Source organism: Salvelinus alpinus, chromosome 2, assembly GCF_045679555.1.
Source record: "Salvelinus alpinus chromosome 2, SLU_Salpinus.1, whole genome shotgun sequence".
NCBI classification, from domain to species: domain Eukaryota; kingdom Metazoa; phylum Chordata; class Actinopteri; order Salmoniformes; family Salmonidae; genus Salvelinus; species Salvelinus alpinus.
This window is the reverse complement of record NC_092087.1, coordinates 31,240,064-31,260,148: the sequence shown is the minus strand read 5'-3', so window position 1 is coordinate 31,260,148 and position 20,085 is coordinate 31,240,064. Positions and strand designations below refer to the sequence as shown.

Below are 20,085 nucleotides of genomic sequence, written 5' to 3'. Positions count from 1 at the left end.
CATATTCACACACACAGTCTGGCATTCCACATCTACACACTCAGAGTCTGGCATTCCACATCTGCACACAAACAGAGTCAGGCATTCTACATCTACACACACAGAGTTTGGCATTCCACATCTACACACAAAGAGTCTGGTATTCCACATCTACACACTCAGAGTCTGGCATTCCACATCTACACACTCAGAGTCTGGCATTCCACATCTACACACAGAGTCTGGCATTCCACATCTACACACATAGAGTCTGGCATTCCACATCTACACACACACACACACACAGTCTGGCATTCCACATCTACACACACATAGTTTGGCATTTCACATATACACACACACACAGAGTCTGGCATTCCACAAGAACAAACACACAGTCTGGCATTCCACATCTACAAACATAGTCTGACATTCCGCATCTACACACACAGAGTCTCGCATTCCGCATCTACACATACGGTCTGGCATGCCACATCTAAACACACACACAGTCTGTCATTCCACATCTACACACACACCGTCTGGCATTCCACATCTACACACACAGAGTCTGGCATTCCACATCTATAAACACAGTCTGGCATTCCAAATCTAAACACACACAGAGTCTAGCATTCTACATCTACACACATGCAGTCTGGCATTCCACATCTACACACACACAGTCTGGCATTCCACATCTACACACACACACAGTCTGGCATTGCACATCTACACACATACAGTCTGGCATTCCACATCTACACACACACAGTCTGGCATTCCACATCTACACAAACACAGTCTGGCATTCCACATCTACACACAGTCTGGCATTCCAAATCTACACACACAGAGTCTGGCATTCCACATCTAAACACACACAGAGTCTAGCAATCCACATCTACACACACAGAGTCTGGCATTCCACATCTACACACACACACAGTCTGGCATTCAAAATGTAAACACACAGTCTGGCATTCCACATCTACACACACACAGAGTCTGGCATTCCACATCTAAACACACACAGTCTGGCATTCCACATCTATACACACACAGAGTCTGGCACTCCACATCTACACACACACAGTCTGGCATTTCACATATACACACACACAGTCTGGCATTCCACATCTACACACACACACAGTCTGGCATTCCACATCTACACACACAGAGTCTGGCATTCCACATCTACAGATGCAGTCTGGCATTCCACATCTACACACACAGAGTCTGGCATTCCACATCAACACACATACAGTCTGGCATTCCACATCTACACACACACAGTCTGGCATTCCACATCTACACACACACAGTCTGGTATTCCACATCTACACACACAGAGTCTGGCATTCCACATCTACACACAGTCTGGCATTCCAAATCTACACACACAGAGTCTGGCATTCCACATCTACACACACAGAGTCTGGCATTCCGCATCTACATACACAGAGTCTGGCATTCCACATCTACACACAGTCTGGCATTCCAAATCTACACACACAGAGTCTGGCATTCCACATCTACACACACATGGTCTGGCATTTCACATATACAAACACACAGTCTGGCATTCCAGATCTACACACACACAGTCTGGCATTTCACATATACACACACACAGTCTGGCATTCCACATCTACACACACACACAGAGTCTGGCATTCCACATCTACACACACATAGTCTAGCATTCCACATCTACACACATACAGTCTGGCATTCCACATCTACACACACAGAGTCTGGCATTCCACATGTACACACATACAGTCTGGCATTCCACATCTACAAACACACAGTCTGGCATTCCACATCTACACACACACAGTCTGGCATTCCACATCTACACACAGTCTGGCATTCCACATCTACACACACACACAGTCTGGTATTCCACATCCACACTCACACAGTCTGGCATTCCACATCTACACATTTGGAGTCATGCATTCCACATCTACACACACAGAGTCTGTCATTCCACATCTACACACACAGAGTCTGGCATTCCACATCTACACACACACAGAGTCAGGCATTCCACATCTACACACACACAGAGTCAGGCATTCCACATCTACACACACAGTCTGGCATTCCACATCTACACACACAGAGTCTGGTATTCCACATCTACACACTCAGAGTCTGGCATTCCACATCTACACACAGTCTGGCATTCCACATCTACACACACACAGTCTGGCATTTCACATATACACATACACAGTCTGGCATTCCACATCTACACACACACAGTCTGGCATTCCACATCTACACACACACAGTCTGGCATTCCACATCTACACACACACAGTCTGGCATTCCGCAGCCAATAGAAGCCTAATCCTACAGCTCACCCTACGTGGCTAATCAAAGACACTTCCAATCCCGCTGCTGCCCCCCCCCCAACACACACTCACACACGTGACGAGGAGTGGACAGCTTCTGGAGATAATATTAAACTAGAAATCATCTACTGTCAAAAACTAAAGACCAGTTTAATTACTTTCATTACACTTTGGTCACATAGAGGGAGGGGAAGAGAAAGATAGAGATGGAGAGCGGGATAGAGGGAGAGAGAGAGAGAGGGAGAGAGAGCGAGAGAGAGGTAGAGATGGAGAGCGGGAGAGAAGGAGAGCGGGAGAGAGAGTGTAAGAGTGTAAGATAGAGAGAGTTATCTTTAGCTTAGAACAAATCTTTCTACCTCCAGCCAGAGCCACCTTTCTCTCACTCTCCTGCTCACTCCTGCTCTCTTCAAGAGGGTGCAGTTGATGCCACACTGTCCAAGGTGGAATTAGTGAGCTTTAATAAGAGCTAATGCTGTCTCACACTGTAGAGATCACATATTCATTAATATAGCTTTAAAATATGACATTTCTATCCCTGCTGCTGCACTGCACCAAGCCACACGTCACCTCAGTCTCTTTGTGTGTGGGTTAGATGTATCATCTCAGAGAAGTACAGCAGGCCCTCCTCACAGACACCTGTTGGTGGAGCGGGTTTGTGTGTGTGTGTGTGTGTGTGTGTGTGTGTGTGTGTGTGTGTGTGTGTGTGTGTGTGTGTGTGTGTGTGTGTGTGTGTGTGTGTGTGTGTGTGTGTGTGTGTGTGTGTGTGTGTGTGTGTGTGTGTGTGTGTGTGTGTGTGTGTGTGTGTGTGTGTGTGTGTGTGTGTGTGTGAAAGAGAGAGAGAGTCTCAGAGGGAATAAGTTAACCCCACCCTTACCTAACCAAACCTTAGACTATTGTATTTGTGTGTGCAACTTTGCCAAGGTTTGTTGTATCAGTCTGAGTGTAGACATCCCATACCTTCTCCAGTGTATGTGTGTGTGTGTGTGTGTGTGTGTGTGTGTGTGTGTGTGTGTGTGTGTGTGTGTGTGTGTGTGTGTGTGTGTGTGTGTGTGTGTGTGTGTGTGTGTGTGTGTGTGTGTGTGTGTGTGTGTGTGTGTGTGTGTGTGTGTGTGTGTGTGTGTGTGTGTGTGTGTGTGTGTGTGTGTGTGTGTGTGTGTGTGTGAAAGAGAGAGAGAGTCTCAGAGGGAATAAGTTAACCCCACCCTTACCTAACCAAACCTTAGACTATTGTATTTGTGTGTGCAACTTTGCTTGTCAGAGGGGAAAAATACATTTTAAAAATACACTTTTACAGCAGATATTTGTATGCACAAAATACATGCAAACACAAGTTTGCACACAAACACACACACACACACACACACACACACACACACACACACACACACACACACACACACACACACACACACACACACACACAGACACACACACACACACATACACTGGAGAAGGTATGGGATGTCTACACTCAGACTGATACAACAAACCTTGGTACCCCAGGGGGTCACTGCAAGGTTGGTGAGTAGGGGTAAGGGGAGAGAGAAGGGTAGACATGCCATGGCTTTAATGCACTTTTACCATGGATGAGGAATGACCATAAAAGGAGACAGAGACACCCCGAACACTGCTTACTGTAAACACACAGACACACAGAGCAGAGCAGAGAGAGAGAGGGGAGAGAGAGGGATAGGTAGAGAAGGGTGTAGAGTGAGAGAGGAGTAAAACACCTTCTGATCACTGGTGCATTTCGAGACATCCGCAATAACGTCTGCTAAACACGTGTATGCAACTAATACAATTTGATTTGATTTGCAGTTATTATTCCAGACAGGTTAAAGTACAGAGCCACATTTCAAACAGGCCATGTTATTTTCATACGTACACACAGGTCTCACTGGAGGAGCGAGAGTGAAAACCGTATCCAGCCGTAATGTGGCATTCCTGTGACCTGACTCACTGTGTGATTGGTTAAGAGGGTAGAGGGACCTTCAATCTGTTTCCACACACATTCACTACACGCCCTTCACTTCCTGCACCTTCCTTGTGTTCTGACACACCCAGAGGTTTCTGTTCTTTGGACCCACCAAGTAAACATCACTCCTGGCCCTAGTAGTCAGTAGAATCCCACCTACCCATTCACAGCCCAACACCTAGATCTAGACGCTTCCCTGATGCCGTGCCCTGACCAAGAACAACGTCCTGTCCCTAACATGGATGTGCTTTTGAAAGCTGAGTAATAGAAACAGCAGAGTAATGTCTGTCTTTGTTCTATGTTCTCTTGCTGTTGTAATTTAGCTCCCAGGGTTACATTTCAGACCAGTCTTTCACTCTATCACCACAAAAGTACACAAATGAATAAGCTAGATAAATAAAGAAATAATACACAAATGATAGTCAAATTGCTGTGGAGGGGCACAGGAAATAAAGCAGGGATAATTGCTTTTAGGATGATTTTGGCCGTTGTGGCAGAGAAAACCTGGACAGGAGCACACACACACACACACACACACACACACACACACACACACACACACACACACACACACACACACACACACACACACACACACACACACACACACACACACACACACACACACACACACACACACACACACACACACACAAAGCCGGGGCAGAGGCGTCGTAACCATGCAAAGTGGCGAACATGAGACAGGCCGTGGAGTGTGAAAAATATGTCTGTAAATGAATAGAGTAAACCATAACAAATGAATAGATGCATCAAGGTAGAGGACAAGAGAAAGGGAGGGAGCGAGAGAGGGGGGGAGAGAGAGTGTCTGATTTGCGTAATCCCATCATGGAAATTGACTTTTAAATACAATATTCAATTTCCGCACTCCTTGAGCGCGTGAGAGAGCCTGCTTTTTTGGTTAATAATAATAACAAAATAATGTGCTTGAGACATAAAAGCAAATACCACAATGAGGAGAGCGGGCTTTAGAAGGTGGGGAACGCATTTCTACGCAACACAAACAGAGTGTGACGGCCTTCTGTAACAAGGGCGGAGAGAATTAGTTCCACCCTGGCCTTTCAGAACAAGCCAAACCTCTGAATATCAATGAGACATGACTGCTGCAGACAGACAGCATGCTGTACAGAGATATGGAGGAACACTGCTCTACCCATTGTGATTAGGATGTATGAATTATATATCCAGCGTGTTCAGATATGTAAAAGCCCTATGGATGACTTTTGTACGGAATAAGTAGGCTATTACATGCATTGCTCAAAGCAGGCAGTGTACCCCATCTCTGTGTGTGTGTGTGTGTGTGTGTGTGTGTGTGTGTGTGTGTGTGTGTGTGTGTGTGTGTGTGTGTGTGTGTGTGTGTGTGTGTGTGTGTGTGTGTGTGTGTGTGTGTGTGTGTGTGTGTGTGTGTGTGTGTGTGTGTGTGTGTGTGTGTGTGTATATGCGTGCGCGGCCAACAAGCTCTCATAGTCTCACTGCAGAATGATACGTTTTTGCACTTTTCTCTGAACATCAAATTTTGAAGTTTCTCCAAACGTCAAATCTGGATGCTTTTTTCACACCCTGCGTTGCGCCTCCTGATCAGCATCGTTCCATTTCTCCAAATTTCAAAATTGCTCCAAATGTCAAATTTCTAAGTTAAGTGTTAAGGTTTTGGATAAGGTTAAAACATAAAGTTTAGGCATTCATTCCCGAATGGTTAAGTTAAGAGTTAAGGTTTGGGATAAAACTAAATTTAAAAAAGAGTTTCTACCACTGGGATTGAACACACAACCTTCTGATCAGTAGTCATTGGATTAGTAGCATGCTACTTGACGGTAATAGCGCTCAATGTTGCCCCTAGTGGCCAGTTCTTGTAGGCATTTGCCTGGTCTGGCAGAGAGCCAAGTTATTGATCCACCATAGAGGTTAAACAGTCTCCTCAGTAAGGTTCCTAAGGTTTTAATCACTAGATTATCCCACTCATTACCTGATTACACATGAATGATACAAGTAGCTAATGATCATGTCATTATACAACCAGGTCTAACCTACCCAATGTGTGGTCAGGTGAGGTGACAACACAGCCAATCAAACACTCTGATTGATCAAATAAGAACCTAGAAAATGCACTCGTGCACACACACACACACACACACAGACACACACACACACACACAGAGACACACGCCATGTTTCCTCCAGCAGGACTAAATACAGCAGAAACCTGACCTACTTAACTCCTACAACAAAATCGATGCGAGTGCGCTCTCTCTCTCTCTTTCTCTCTCTCTCTCTCTCTCTCTCTCTCTCTCTCTCTCTCTCTCTCTCTCTCTCTCTCTCTCTCTCTCTCTCTCTCTCTCTCTCTCTCTCTCTCTCTCTCTCTCTCTCTCTCACACTCTCACTCTCACACTCTCACTCTCACACACACACACACACATAGGTCCCCTGCAGCAGAATCGATTTGTGGTCCATATAAAACAAACAAGATATGATAAATGATCTCCTAAGCACATAAAGACTTGTTGCTACGCTGTTACCACTGAAACACAGGTGCAGCACTGGATTAGGTCATCACACACACACACACACACACACACACACACACACACACACACACACACACACACACACACACACACACACACACACACACACACACACACACACACACACACACACATTTAGCACTCCAGCCGTAATCAGAGTGTTTATGGGAAAACTGACAAAGAGAGAGAGAGTTGGGAGAGGAACGCAGGAGGAACAGACCGGCCTACTGTAGATGCTACAACCATCTGGTGTCCACCACACTGTAATACTCAGCCAGATAACTCAAGATTGACTTTGAAATTGGACTTCTGTCCATATCCTGAGGACGTGGGGAAATGTCTTCAAAACCAGCCGCTAAGGGGCAACATTACCATCAAGTAGGCTTGGGTTTTGCTTAACCTATCCAAAACTTTAACCCTTAACTTCTAAATTTGACATTTGGAGAAAAAGAAGAGTGCAGAGCAGGAGGAGCAACCGAGGGTGTCAAAAACACTTCCAAATTTGACATTTGGAACAACTTTGAAATATGACATTTGGATAAACGTGGATAAACATCATCATCTGAAGTCAAATTGGTAAAACTTGGAGATCTTGTTGGTAATATTAAGGCCTACTACAGTGACAAAGACTGATGGAGGAAACAGACAGGGGAGAGAAGACAGAGACAGAAGAGTCAAACAAAGAGAGTGCTAATGAAAAGGGGGAGGAAGTGGAGAGTAAGAATGAGAAGAGGAGGAAGCGGAGGGATGAAGTCCAGGAAGACCCTGACAGATATGAAGGCTTTCCCTTCCTGAGAGGTAATATAGAGAGATTAGTGAGGGAGTGGGAGAGGGAAAGAGAGAGACAGCGAATGAGAGGTGGGGGGAGAAAGAGGTGAGAACGGGGAAAGAGAGGTGGGGGGAGAAAGAGGTGAGAACGGGGAAAGAGAGGTGGGGGGAGAAAGAGGTGAGAACGGGGAAAGAGAGGTGGGGGGAGAAAGAGGTGAGAACGGGGAAAGAGAGGTGGGGGGAGAAAGAGGTGAGAACGGGGAAAGAGAGGTGGGGGGAGAAAGAGGTGAGAACGGGGAAAGAGAGGTGGGGGGAGAAAGAGGTGAGAACGGGGAAAGAGAGGTGGGGGGAGAAAGAGGTGAGAACGGGGAAAGAGAGGTGGGGGGAGAAAGAGGTGAGAACGGGGAAAGAGAGGTGGGGGGAGAAAGAGGTGAGAACGGGGAAAGAGAGGTGGGGGGAGAAAGAGGTGAGAACGGGGAAAGAGAGGTGGGGGGAGAAAGAGGTGAGAACGGGGAAAGAGAGGTGGGGGGAGAAAGAGGTGAGAACGGGGAAAGAGAGGTGGGGGGAGAAAGAGGTGAGAACGGGGAAAGAGAGATGGGGGGAGAAAGAGGTGAGGATGGGGACCGATGAACCGATTGGAAAAAATGTGACAAAAAAATCTCTGTCCTGAAAAACTTGAACCTCCGCTATGAACAGCTCTCCTTCTGTCTTTCTCTCTGCCCCGTCCAACTCTCCTCTCTTTTTCTCTGCCCCGTCCAGCTCTCCTTCTCTCTTTCTCTCTGTCCAGCTCTCCTTCTGTCTTTCTCTCTGCCCCGTCCAACTCTCCTCTCTTTTTCTCTGCCCCGTCCAGCTCTCCTTCTCTCTTTCTCTCTGTCCAGCTCTCCTTCTGTCTTTCTCTCTGCCCTGTCCAACTCTCCTCTCTTTCTCTCTGCCCCGTCCAGCTCTCCTTCTCTCTTTCTCTCTGTCCAGCTCTCCTTCTGTCTTTCTCTCTGCCCCGTTCAACTCTCCTCTCTTACTCTCTGCCCCGTCCAGCTCTCCTTCTCTCTTTCTCTCTGTCCAGCTCTCCTTCTGTCTTTCTCTCTGCCCTGTCCAGCTCTCTTTCTGTCTTTCTCTCTGCCCTGTCCAGCTCTCCTTCTGTATTTTTCTCTGCCCCGTCCAGCTCTCCTTCTGTCTTTCTCTCTGTCCAGCTCTCCTTCTGTCGTTCTATCTGCCCCGTCCAGCTCTCCTTCTGTCTTTCTCTCTGCCCTGTCCAGCTCTCCTTCTGTCTTTTTCTCTGCCCCGTCCAGCTCTCCTTCTCTCTTTCTCTCTGTCCAGCTCTCCTTCTGTCTTTCTCTCTGCCCCGTCCAGCTCTCCTTCTGTCTTTCTCTCTGTCCAGCTCTCCTTCTGTCTTTCTCTCTGCCCCGTCCAGCTCTCCTTCTGTCTTTCTCTCTGCCTCGTCCAGCTCTACATCTGTCTTTCTCTCTGCCCTGTCCAGCTCTCCTTCTCTCTTTCTCTCTGCCCCGTCCAGCTCTCCTTCTGGCCTTCTCTCTGCCCCGTCCAGCTCTCCTCCTGTCTTTCTCTCTGCCTCGTCCAGCTCTCCTTCTGTCTTTCTCTCTGCCCCGTCCAGCTCTCCTTCTGTCCTTCTCTCTGCCCCGTCCAGCTCTCCTTCTGTCTTTCTCTCTGCCTCGTCCAGCTCTCCTTCTGTCTTTCTCTCTGCCCCGTCCAGCTCTTCTTCTGTCTTTCTCTCTGCCTTGTCCAGCTCTCCTTCCCTCTTTCTCTCTGCCCCGTCCAGCTCTCCTTCTGTCTTGCTCTCTGCCCCGTCCAGCTCTCCTTCTGTCTTTCTCTCTACCCCGTCCAGCTCTCTGTCTGTCTTTCTCACTGCCCCGTCCAGCTCTCCTTCTGTCTTTCTCTCTGCCCCGTCCATCTCTCCTTCTGTATTTCTCTCTGCCCCGTCCAGCTCTCTTTCTATCTTTCTCTCTGCCCTGTCCAGCTCTCTTTCTCTCTTTCTCTCTGCCCCGTCCAGCTCTCCTTTTGTCATTCTCTCTGCCCCGTCCAGCTCCCTTTCTCTCTTTCTCTCTGCCCCGTCCAGCTCTCCTTCTGTCCTTCTCTCTGCCCCATCCAGCTCTCCTTCTGTCCTTCTCTCTGCCCCGTCCAGCTCTCTTTCTCTCTTTCTCTCTGCCCCGTCCAGCTCTCCTTCTGTCTTTCTCTCTGTCCCGTCCAGCTCGCTTTCTCTCTTTCTCTCTGCCCCGTCCAGCTCTCCTTCTCTCTTTCTCTCTGCCCCGTCCAGCTCTCTTTCTCTCTTTCTCTCTGCCCCGTCCAGCTCTCCTTCTGTCTTTCTCTCTGCCCCATCCAGCTCTCCTTCTGTCCTTCTCTCTGCCCCATCCAGCTCTCTTCCTCTCTTTCTCTCTGCCTCGTCCAGCTCTCCTTCTGTCTTTCTCGCTGTCCCGTCCAGCTCTCTTTCTGTCTTTCTCTCTTCCCCGTCCAGCTCTCTTTCTGTCTTTCTCTCTGCCCCGTCCAGCTCTCCTTCTGTCTTTCTCTCTGCCCCGTCCAGCTCTCCTTCTGTCTTTCTCTCTGCCCCGTCCAGCTCTCCTTCTGTCTTTCTCTCTGTCCCGTCCAGCTCTCTTTCTGTCTTTCGCTCTTCCCCGTCCAGCTCTCTTTCTGTCTTTCTCTCTGCCCCGTCCAGCTCTCCTTCTGTCTTTCTCTCTGTCCCGTCCAGCTCTCCTTCTGTCTTTCTCTCTCTATCAGTGGAGGCTGCTGAAGGGAGGAAGGCTCATAATAATGGCTGATACCATTCCACTCATTCCGCTTTAGCGATTACCACGAGCCCATCCTCCCCAATTAAGGTGCCACCAACCTCCTGTGCTCTCTGTCTCTGATATGTTATGTTCTATCCAGCCAACAAATACAGGAGACATTTCTATCTGTAGGCTTTATGGCTCTGTAGCATGGAAGCAGCAGCAACAGCTACATGACAATTCAGATCGATTCTTTAAGGGCTAGACACACACATACATGCATGCACACACACACACACACACACACATGCAGACGCCGGCATGCACACAAACGCACACGTATGCACATATCCAGACCTTATTGTTTAAAAGGTTGGATACTCTGGGTAAATATATGCGGAGCTGGAAATATATATTTTTCCACTATCTGTCTTACTACACACTCAGTCGGACACAGATACCGTAAACTGTCAGCCACACATACATACACAGGAATTGACAGTCACCAGCCAGTGAGGAGTGGGGGGGGTGGAAAGTCATATTTTTACAGAGAGAGGTTGATGTGAGGGACTTCTCCTGGTTAAAGATGCTTGGAAGGAACAGCCTGTTCAGAAGACCTGGTGGTTGGCTGTGTGTGTGGAGACCTGGCCAGCAGCATCACACACAAATGACTATTATTTTTGACTTAAAATGTATTTTTCTTAAAACTGCATTGCTGGTTAAGGGCTTGTAAGTAAGCATTTCATTTCATTTTGTAAGGTCTACTACACCTGTTGTATTCGGCGTATGTGACAAATAAAATTGGATTTGATTTTGTGACTGCAACAAATCACTTGTTTCACCTTTGATCCTCTCAAATGTATGAAGCACAGTCAAACTCGAAACACACACACACACACACACATAAACATATACACACACACGAATACACACACACACGCTCATACTCACACACACTTCCATTGCATTTTCTTACCGTCCTTTATACCGTCAAATGAATAAATTACACTTGATTTTACAGAACATTATTTACCTGATAGGTGTACTATCTTGTAATATTTGAACGTTAAGAATTCCCACATCAACTTCCATTAGGCGTATGAAAAGAGGCACACATTACAGATGAAGCCATCACATTGATGGACGTCTCATTTGAATATAATCACACCTGTCTGTCCTGATGAGACAGCACCGACTAATGACGGGTTATTCTGAGAGGGAGAGAGCACACACACACCACACATACACACACAAACAGCGACGAGGGGGCTTCATTGGCTGAAGAGCTTCTCATCTCCCATCAATGTACTCTGCAATCTGCCTGTCATTCAGTCAGACACACACACACACACACACGCTCTCTCTCTCTCTCTCACTCTCTGTCACACACACATACACACCTCCTAGTCCCATGTGCTGAGATCAGAGTCAGAGCCAGAACCACTGTTAATTTTACAGCAAGATGGCAATCTGTCTCTTCCCATGAGTAATTGTGTCTTGTGCTTTTGATGATATTGATATTACGGCTGTATATCTTACACTGACATGTTACCATTTTGAAATTGTTTGTTGAATTGATTAAAAGAAAATGGAACATCATACATATCATTAGATGCTGATCGGTGGATGTTCTCTCAGTAACAAACCCGGAACTCAAATCTTGTGTAATAGCGTCAGATGCTCAATTAAGTTCTCAGGGGAGATGTGTTAGAAAGATAGCGGAACGAGGATCGGAAGCAGAGCAGTTGCCCCAGCCCCCTCTCTCTGCAAGTTTCAGGCAAGTCTATGGACCAAATGACCCCTCTCTTTCCGAAATTAGAGAGATGCAAGCACGTGCGAATCGTGATTTGTGATGAAGAATCTGGGTACCGGAACAAAGTGTCTGTCCAGAAGAGATTTCCCCAAGAATAATAACAATCGAGTCACCCACTGTAGGACAACATTCATCTAACAGGACAGCTGTACTCACACTCCCTGCACATCCTCTCCTGTTTATTTTGGACTCTGTTCAGTACATACACTCAACATGCATGACTGTCTGTGTGTACTTGAGACAAGTTTAGCCTGAGTTGGGCTACCCTATCTCAACTGCCACAACAGACTTTTATTGGTGCCGATCGGAGGGGGTACTACCGTCAGTGGCAACATCACACTCACACGCACGCACGCACGCACGCACGCACGCACGCACGCACGCACGCACGCACGCACGCACACACACACACACACACACACACACACACACACACACACACACACACACACACACACACACACACACACACACACACACACACACACACACACACACACACACACACACACACACACACACACACACACACACACACACTGGCAGCAGCAGCAGTAGAGTAAGGCATTACCATAAATTCATTAGAGGACCAGGGCAGTGTTTATAAACACGTAGAGATGTTGTTTAAAATGTCTGACTGAACAGATTACTGATATAAACGTTTTTCTGGAGGAAACAGCCAAGACATACTCCATGTTTACACTAGGAGATGGAGAAATATGGAGGGAGAGAGGGAAGAGTGAGGGGTGAGTGGAGAGAGGGATAGAGAGTTGAGGTGGAGGGGAGAGAGGGATAGGGAGGTGAGGGGGGAGTGGAGAGTGGAGAGACGGATAAAGAGGTGAGAGGGGAGTGGAAAGAGAGAGGGAGAGGGGAGGGAGGAAGAGGTAGCAGGAGAGGAAGAGAGGTGAGAGAGGTGAAGAGAGAGGGGAAGAAAAAGGTAGGGAGGGGAGAGATGGAGAGAGGGGGAAAATATGTGGGGGAGAACGAGAGAGAGAAAGGGGGAGGAACAGGTAGAGAGAGAGAGGGAAAAGTGGAGGAGTGAGTACACATATCCCTCCACAGGTTCCTAAGTGGCATGATTTACAGAGTGAAATAACATCCAATAAAATAAACACCAGTGCACTCTGCTCTGCATTGCTGCCCCGTGCTGGGCTGGGCTGGGCTGCACTAGACTGGATTGGACTGCACAAGGCTGCACTGGACTGCACAAGACTGCACTGGACTGCACTGGACTGCACTGCACTGGGCTGGGCTGCAGTGGGCTGGGCTGCACTGGACTGGACTGGGCAGGGCTGGACTGAACTGGGCGGGGCTGCACTGGACTGGACTGCACTGGACTGGGCTGGGCTGCACTGGACTCCACTGGACTGGACTGGGCTGGGCTGGACTGGGCTGCACTGGACTAAGCTGCACTGAACTGGACTGGGCTGGACTGGGCTGCACTTGGCTGGGCTGCACTGGACTGGGCTGGGCTGCACTAGGCTGCACTAGGCTGCACTGGACTGCACAAGACTGCACTGGACTGGACTGCACTGGGCTGGGCTGCACTGGGCTGGGCTGCACTGGACTGGGCTGGGCTGCACTAGACTGGACTGGACTGCACTAGACTGCACTGGACTGCACTGCACTGGGCTGGGCTGCGGAGGGCTGGGCTGGACTGGACTGGGCAGGGCTGCAATGAACTGGGTGGGGCTGGGCTGCACTGGACTGGACTGGACTGCACTAGACTGGGCTGGGCTGCACTGGACTGGACTGCACTGGACTGGGCTGGGCTGCACTGGACTGGACTGCACTGGACTGGGCTGGGCTGCACTGGACTGGACTCCACTGGACTGGACTGGGCTGGGCTGGGCAGGGCTGCACTGGACTGGGCTGGGCTGAGCTGGACTGGGCTGCACTGGACTAAGCTGCACTGAACTGGACTGGGCTGTACTGGGCTGGACTGGACTGGGCTGGGCTGCACTGGACTAAGCTGCACTGAACTGGACGGCTGGGCTTCACTGGGCTGGGCTGCACTGGACTGGGCTGGGCTGCACTAGACTGGACTGGACTGCACTAGACTGCACTGGACTGCACTGCACTGGGCTGGGATGCAGTGGGCTGGGCTGCACTGGACTGGGCGGGGCTGGGCTGCACTGGGCTGGGCTGGGCTGCACTGGGCTGGGCTGCACTGGACTGGACTGCACTGGACTGGGCTGGGCTGCACTGGACTGGGCTGGGCTGGGCTGGGCTGGGCTGAACTGCGCTGCACTGAACTGGGCTGGGCTGCACTGCACTGGACTTGGCTGGGCTGGAATGCACTGGACTGGGCTGGGCTGCAGTGGACTGGGCTGGGTTGGACTGGACTGGACTGGACTGGGCTGGGCTGGGCTGGGCTGTACTGTACTGGGCTGGGTTGCCCTGGACTGGGCCGGTCTGGATTGGGCTGCACTAGACTGGGCTGCACTGGATTGGACTGGATTGGGCTGGGTTGCACTGGGCTTGGCTGTACTGGACTGGGCTGGGCTGCACTGGGCTGGGCTGGGCTGGGCTGCACTGGACTGGACTGGGCTGGGCTGGGCTGCACTGGACTGGGCTGGGCTGCACTGGACTGGGCTGCACTGGACTGGACTGGACTGGGCTGGGCTTGGCTGGACTGGGCTGGGCTTGGCTGGACTGGGCTGGACTGGGCTGCACTGGACTGGATTGGGTTGGGCTAGGCTACACTGGGCTTGACAGGGCTGCACTGGACTGGGCTGGGTGGACTGGACTGGGCTGGCCTGGGCTGGACTGGACTGGGCTGGACTGGGCTGCACTGGACTGGACATGGCTGCACTGGACTGAACTTCACTAGACTGGACTGGGCTGGTCTGGGTTGCACTGGACTGGGCTGGACTGGGCTGCACTGGACTGGGCTGAGCTGCACTGGACTGGGCTGGGCTGGGCTGCACTGGACTGGACTTGGCTGGGCTGGACTGGTCTGCACTGGACTGGACTGGGCTTGGCTGCACTGGGCTGGACTGGGCTGGGCTGCACTGGACTGGGATGCACTGGACTGGGCTGGTCTGCACTGGACTGGGCTGCACTGGACTGGACTGGACTGCACTGGACTGGGCTGGGCTGGAATGGACTGCACTGGACTGGGCTGGGCTGGGCTGCGCTGGACTGGGCTGGGCTGGACTGGGCTACACTAAACTGGGCTGGGCTGCACTGGACTGGGCTGGACTGGGCTGCATTGGGCTGGGCTGGGCTGGTCTGCACTGGACTGGACTGGGCTGCACTGGACTGGGCTGGACTGTGCTGCACTGGACTGGGCTGCACTGGACTGGGCTGGGCTGCACTGGGCTGGGCTGCACTGGACTGGGCTGCACTGGACATGGCTGGACTGGATTGGGCTGGGCTGCACTGGACTGGGCTGGGCTGGACTGGGCTGGGCTGGGCTGCATTGGACTGGGCTGGGCTGGGCTGCAATGGAATGAGCTGCACTGGGCTGGGCTGCACTGGACTGGGCTGGGCTGGGCTGCACTGGAATGGGCTGCACTGGGCTGCACTGTAATGGGCTGCACTGGACTGGGCTGGGCTGGACTGGGCTGGGCTGTTCTTTACTCTGGGAGACCTCAGAGAAACCAACCTTGGTGTCTGCGTGTGTGTCTGGTGTGAAAGGTTGGATGCAAGGAGGGGGGACAACGATGGTTGAGGGGGGCACGAGAGATGGAGGTCATTGGTTTTGAGGCACTTAGCTTTGTGTGTCTGCATGGGGTGGGGGTGATGGGGGCGGAGGTGGCGCTGGGAGGGTTGTTGAGGGGGCGAGAGGTGCAGGCCAGGGCCGGGTGGCTGGTGGTTTTGGAGTGGAGCTCTCTGGTTTCCAGGATTCTGTCTACACGTCCTCTCATCTGTCAACCCCTCTGGTGCTGCTGGGGAAAAACACTGCTGGATGAGTTTCAAAGCTGCTTCCTTTAGTCACCGCAAACACACACATACACACACCGACAACACACAAACACACACACACAATACACACACGGACAGCACACAACACACAAACAGCACACATACACAGAGAGAGACAGAGGAGGGATAGAGAGAGACAGAGGAGGGAGAGAGAGGTAGGTATGAAGTTACAGCACGAATGCTAGATGCCTGTAGGGCTGTGAGGAGGCCTCTTGGCCTGGTACTGAGGGAAGGATACTAAAGCAGCACTTCAGAGGGGGAATAAAACTCACACTCAATTAAGGCAAAGACATAGTTAAACCTAAAGATAACACAGGGAGACAACTACAGGTTCTCCCTCAAGCTCCAATAATTGTGTATGTATCCATAGTGAAGGTGTGTGTGTGTGTGTGTGTGTGTGTGTGTGTGTGTGTGTGTGTGTGTGTGTGTGTGTGTGTGTGTGTGTGTGTGTGTGTGTGTGTGTGTGTGTGTGTGTGTGTGTGTGTGTGTGTGTGTGTGTGTGTGTGTGTGTGTGTGTGTGTGTGTGCGCGCGCGTGTGTGTGTGTGTGTGCGTGTGTGTGTTACAGTTACTCATACGACAGCCAATACTGTCCCATACCTAACCGTAGCAGACAGTTTGAGGAGGAGGAGGAGGAGGGAGATAGTGGGTTAGAGCAGAGAAAAGAGAAGAGGGAGAAAAGGGAAAAGCAGACAGGTTGTTCTGTGAGAGCACACACAGACGTACGCTGTTTAATGTCTCCCTGACATTTGTGCAGCCCCCCTCTCTCCCATTTCACCCGCTCTATGGAGACGGATGGGCAGAAGGGGAAAAGAAAGGGAAAAAGAGGAGGAAGAAAACGGTGGGGGTCCAGAAAAAGATGTGACGTGGTGTCTGTACATGAAGCAAGGTCAGGAGACCCAGACAGGGTTAGAGGTCAGGGTTCACAGCAGGGCTAGCCAATCAGAGGACAGCAGAGAAGGTGGGATTAGGTTTCACTCACGGTGATGCTTTCTCCCTCTGTCTTTTCTGCTCACGTACACAATATAAACAAAAGTATGAGGACACCCCTTAAAATTATAGGATTTGGCTATTTCAGCCATACCAGTTGCTGACAGGTCTATAAAATCGACCACACAGCCATGCAATCTCCATAAACAACATTGGCAGTAGAATGGCCTTAATGTAGAGCTCAGTGACTTTCAACGTGGCCCAGTCATAAGATGCCACCTTTCCAACAACTTAGTTCATCAAATTTCTGCCCTGGTCAACTCCTAGTGCTGTTCTTGTGAAGTGGAAACATCTAGGAGCAACAATGGCTCAGCCGCGAAGTGGTAGGCCACACAAGTTCACAGAACAGGACCGTTGAGTTCTGAAGCATGTAGCGTGTAAAAATGACCTGTCCTTGGTTGCAACATTCACTATGGAGTTCCAAACTGCCTCTGGAAGCAACATCAGCCCAAGAACTGTTCGTCGGGAGCTTCATGAAATTAGTTTCCATGGCCGAGCAGCCGCACACAAGCCTAAGATCACCATTCGCAATGCCAATCGTCGTCTGGAGTGTTTTATAGCTCGCCGCCATTGATCTCTGGAGCAGTGGAATCGAGTTTGACGGAGTGATGAATCACTCTTCACCATCTGGCAGTCGGACATGCGAATCTTGATTTGGCAGATGCCAGGAGAACGCTACCTGCCGAATGCATAGTGCCAACTATAATGTTTGGTGGAGGAGGAATAATTGTCTGGGGCTGTTTTTCATGGTTTGGACTAGGCCCCTTAGTTCCAGTGAAGGGAAATCTTAACGCTACGGCATACAATGACATTCTAGATGATTCTATGCTTCCAACTTTGTGGCAACAGTTTGGGGAAGGCCCTTTCCTGTTTCAACATGACAATGCCCCCGTACACAAAGCGAGGTCCATACAGAATTTTGGGGGGAGATTGGAGTGGAAGAACTTGACTGGCCAGCACAGAGCCCTGGACCTCAACCCCAATGAACACCTTTGGGATGAATTGGAACTCCGACTGCGAGCCAGGCCTAATCGCCCAACATCAGTGCCTGACCTCACTAATGCTCTTTTGGTTGAATGGAAGCAAGTCCCCACAGCAACGTTCCAGCATCTAGTGGAAAGCCTTCCCAGAAGAGTGGAGGCTGTTATTTCAGCAAAGGAGACACCAACTCTATATTAATGCCGATGATTTTGGAATGAGATGTTCGACGAGCAGATGTCCACATAATTTTGGTCATATAGTGTACTTTTCCTCTCTGACTCTCTTTCGCTCTCTTTTTATCCCGTTTCATTCTTCTTCTTTTCACTCTCTCTCTGACTCAACCTCACAGACTCTCTACCTCCTTCTCTCCTCCTTTCTGAAGGCTACAGCGGAATTCTGAGAGGATCTTTCAGAAAGCATCTTGATCCTTGTCTACACAGGAACGTTCCCCATAGAGCGATAGGGAATACTCCACAACAAATCCAATCACTTCTGTAGTAGCCTGCCTTCTTCTATAAGGCAGCTTTAAGGAGAGGCTACCTAATGCTTTGCTGAAAGTCCTTGAATAAATTCTTGGTGCATTCCGTCACTCGCTTAGCGAGGCTTGTGGACATCGCTGATTCTTTTCCCCTGCTGTCACTAATGCAAGCCTGTTATTCATTTCACTGCTTTAAAACAAACCATCTGTGTGTCTGACTGACAGACCTCGATACACAGTAATACCTACACATATAGCCCATAGCAGAACGTCACTAAAAAGTTTTCCAATCAGTGGCAGTCTTAAGAGGTTAGATCCAGTGGCCTTGCATTGACAGACTATCACAGTCTGGAACATTACACTACAGTGGTGGAGTCTCACCCCAGTGAGCAGCCCGAGCTGTAGTCCTGCTGTTTTTATGGCCATGTCCCAAACCAAACAGCTGACACTCAGAGCCTGCCCTTCCCATTATTTACCTAGTCCTCAGTCCCTACCTAGTGTACATACCTGGCCCTGTACTGGCTCTATCAATATCGTTCAGCAAAGTTTTATGAATTTGCCCTTAGATGCTGACCTTAGATCAGTTTTGCATGTAATAACTTGAATGGTTAAGGTGAGGATTTGGGGAGGGTAGCTGTACCTGTAGCCTTCTTACCTAGTAAAGCCCTGGAGCTAGCACGCACTACACCCTCCAAACACTACTCCTACTGCAGACACTACATAACCTGATCAGCACCAAGACAAATAGAGGCCTGATTGCTTCCCCATGTTCCATCTGGGTTCCGTTAGTGGTGACAGGAGAGCGCTGCAGGATGGAGGGGGGTGGTGGATGAGGGGGTGGAAGAGGTAGATGCCGACGGCTGCTTTTAAACAGCCACTTTGCAGAGGGGGGTTTTGAAACACGCCATTGACCAGGCAGGGGCAATTACTGCCAATCGGTGCTGTCGGCGGGACCACTTTCCCCCGTCAATAAAAACATTTTAGTTGGGACGGCTCGGAACTGTGTGGAGCAGAGCCGGAGCCAGAGTGCTGCTCGTCCAGAGTTCTAACATTCCAGATCGGAAGCATGCAGCATTCCAGAGCTGGGGAATAAAGAGCCCTCTGATTTAACAGAGGCAATACAGGAGCGGTTTGCTTAAGATAAAGCCACAGTAAGAGCAAGTCAAATGTGTGTGTGTGTGTGTGTGTGTGTGTGTGTGTGTGTGTGTGTGTGTGTGTGTGTGTGTGTGTGTGTGTGTGTGTGTGTGTGTGTGTGTGTGTGTGTGTGTGTGTGTGTGTGTGTGTGTGTGTGTGTGTGTGTGTGTGTGTGTGTGTGTGTGTGTGTGTGTGTGTGTGTGTGTGTGTGTGTGTGTGTGTTGACAGGAACACTGCTTCCGGATGCTAAACAAACTGTCCTCTTTTTCCCCTGATGGTAAAGGTTAGGATTTGGGGATGGTAAGCTGATCCTAGATCTGTGCCTGAGTACCAATTATGTACATCTGGGGCAGTAGGGAGGACCATCTGATTTAGCCCATAACCCCTGACACCTAACCCTCCACCTGTCTGTG

The 20,085-nt window shown here is 49.9% G+C and overlaps 1 protein-coding gene across 1 annotated transcript; it reads right to left on the bottom strand.

The window, feature by feature from the left end:
• Nucleotides 1–14,196: 14,196 nt before the first annotated feature.
• LOC139540709 (uncharacterized) lies at nt 14,197–17,721 on the bottom strand. The gene is made up of 3 exons (XM_071344600.1): nt 17,704–17,721; nt 14,997–16,094; nt 14,197–14,841 (listed from the first exon to the last, which is right to left on the bottom strand). The coding sequence occupies exons 1-3, from the start codon at nt 17,719–17,721 to the stop codon at nt 14,197–14,199; spliced, it is 1,761 nt and encodes a 586-aa protein (XP_071200701.1).
• Between the last annotated feature and the right edge of the window lie 2,364 nt (nt 17,722–20,085).

Excerpts from the sequence above, each read along its gene's own strand:
- LOC139540709 (XM_071344600.1), bottom strand. Across the intron at positions 14,842-14,996 it reads ACCCAGACCAGCCCAGTCCA|TCCAGTGCAGCCCAGTCCAG; the intron begins GTCTAGTGAAGT and ends AACCCAATCCAG.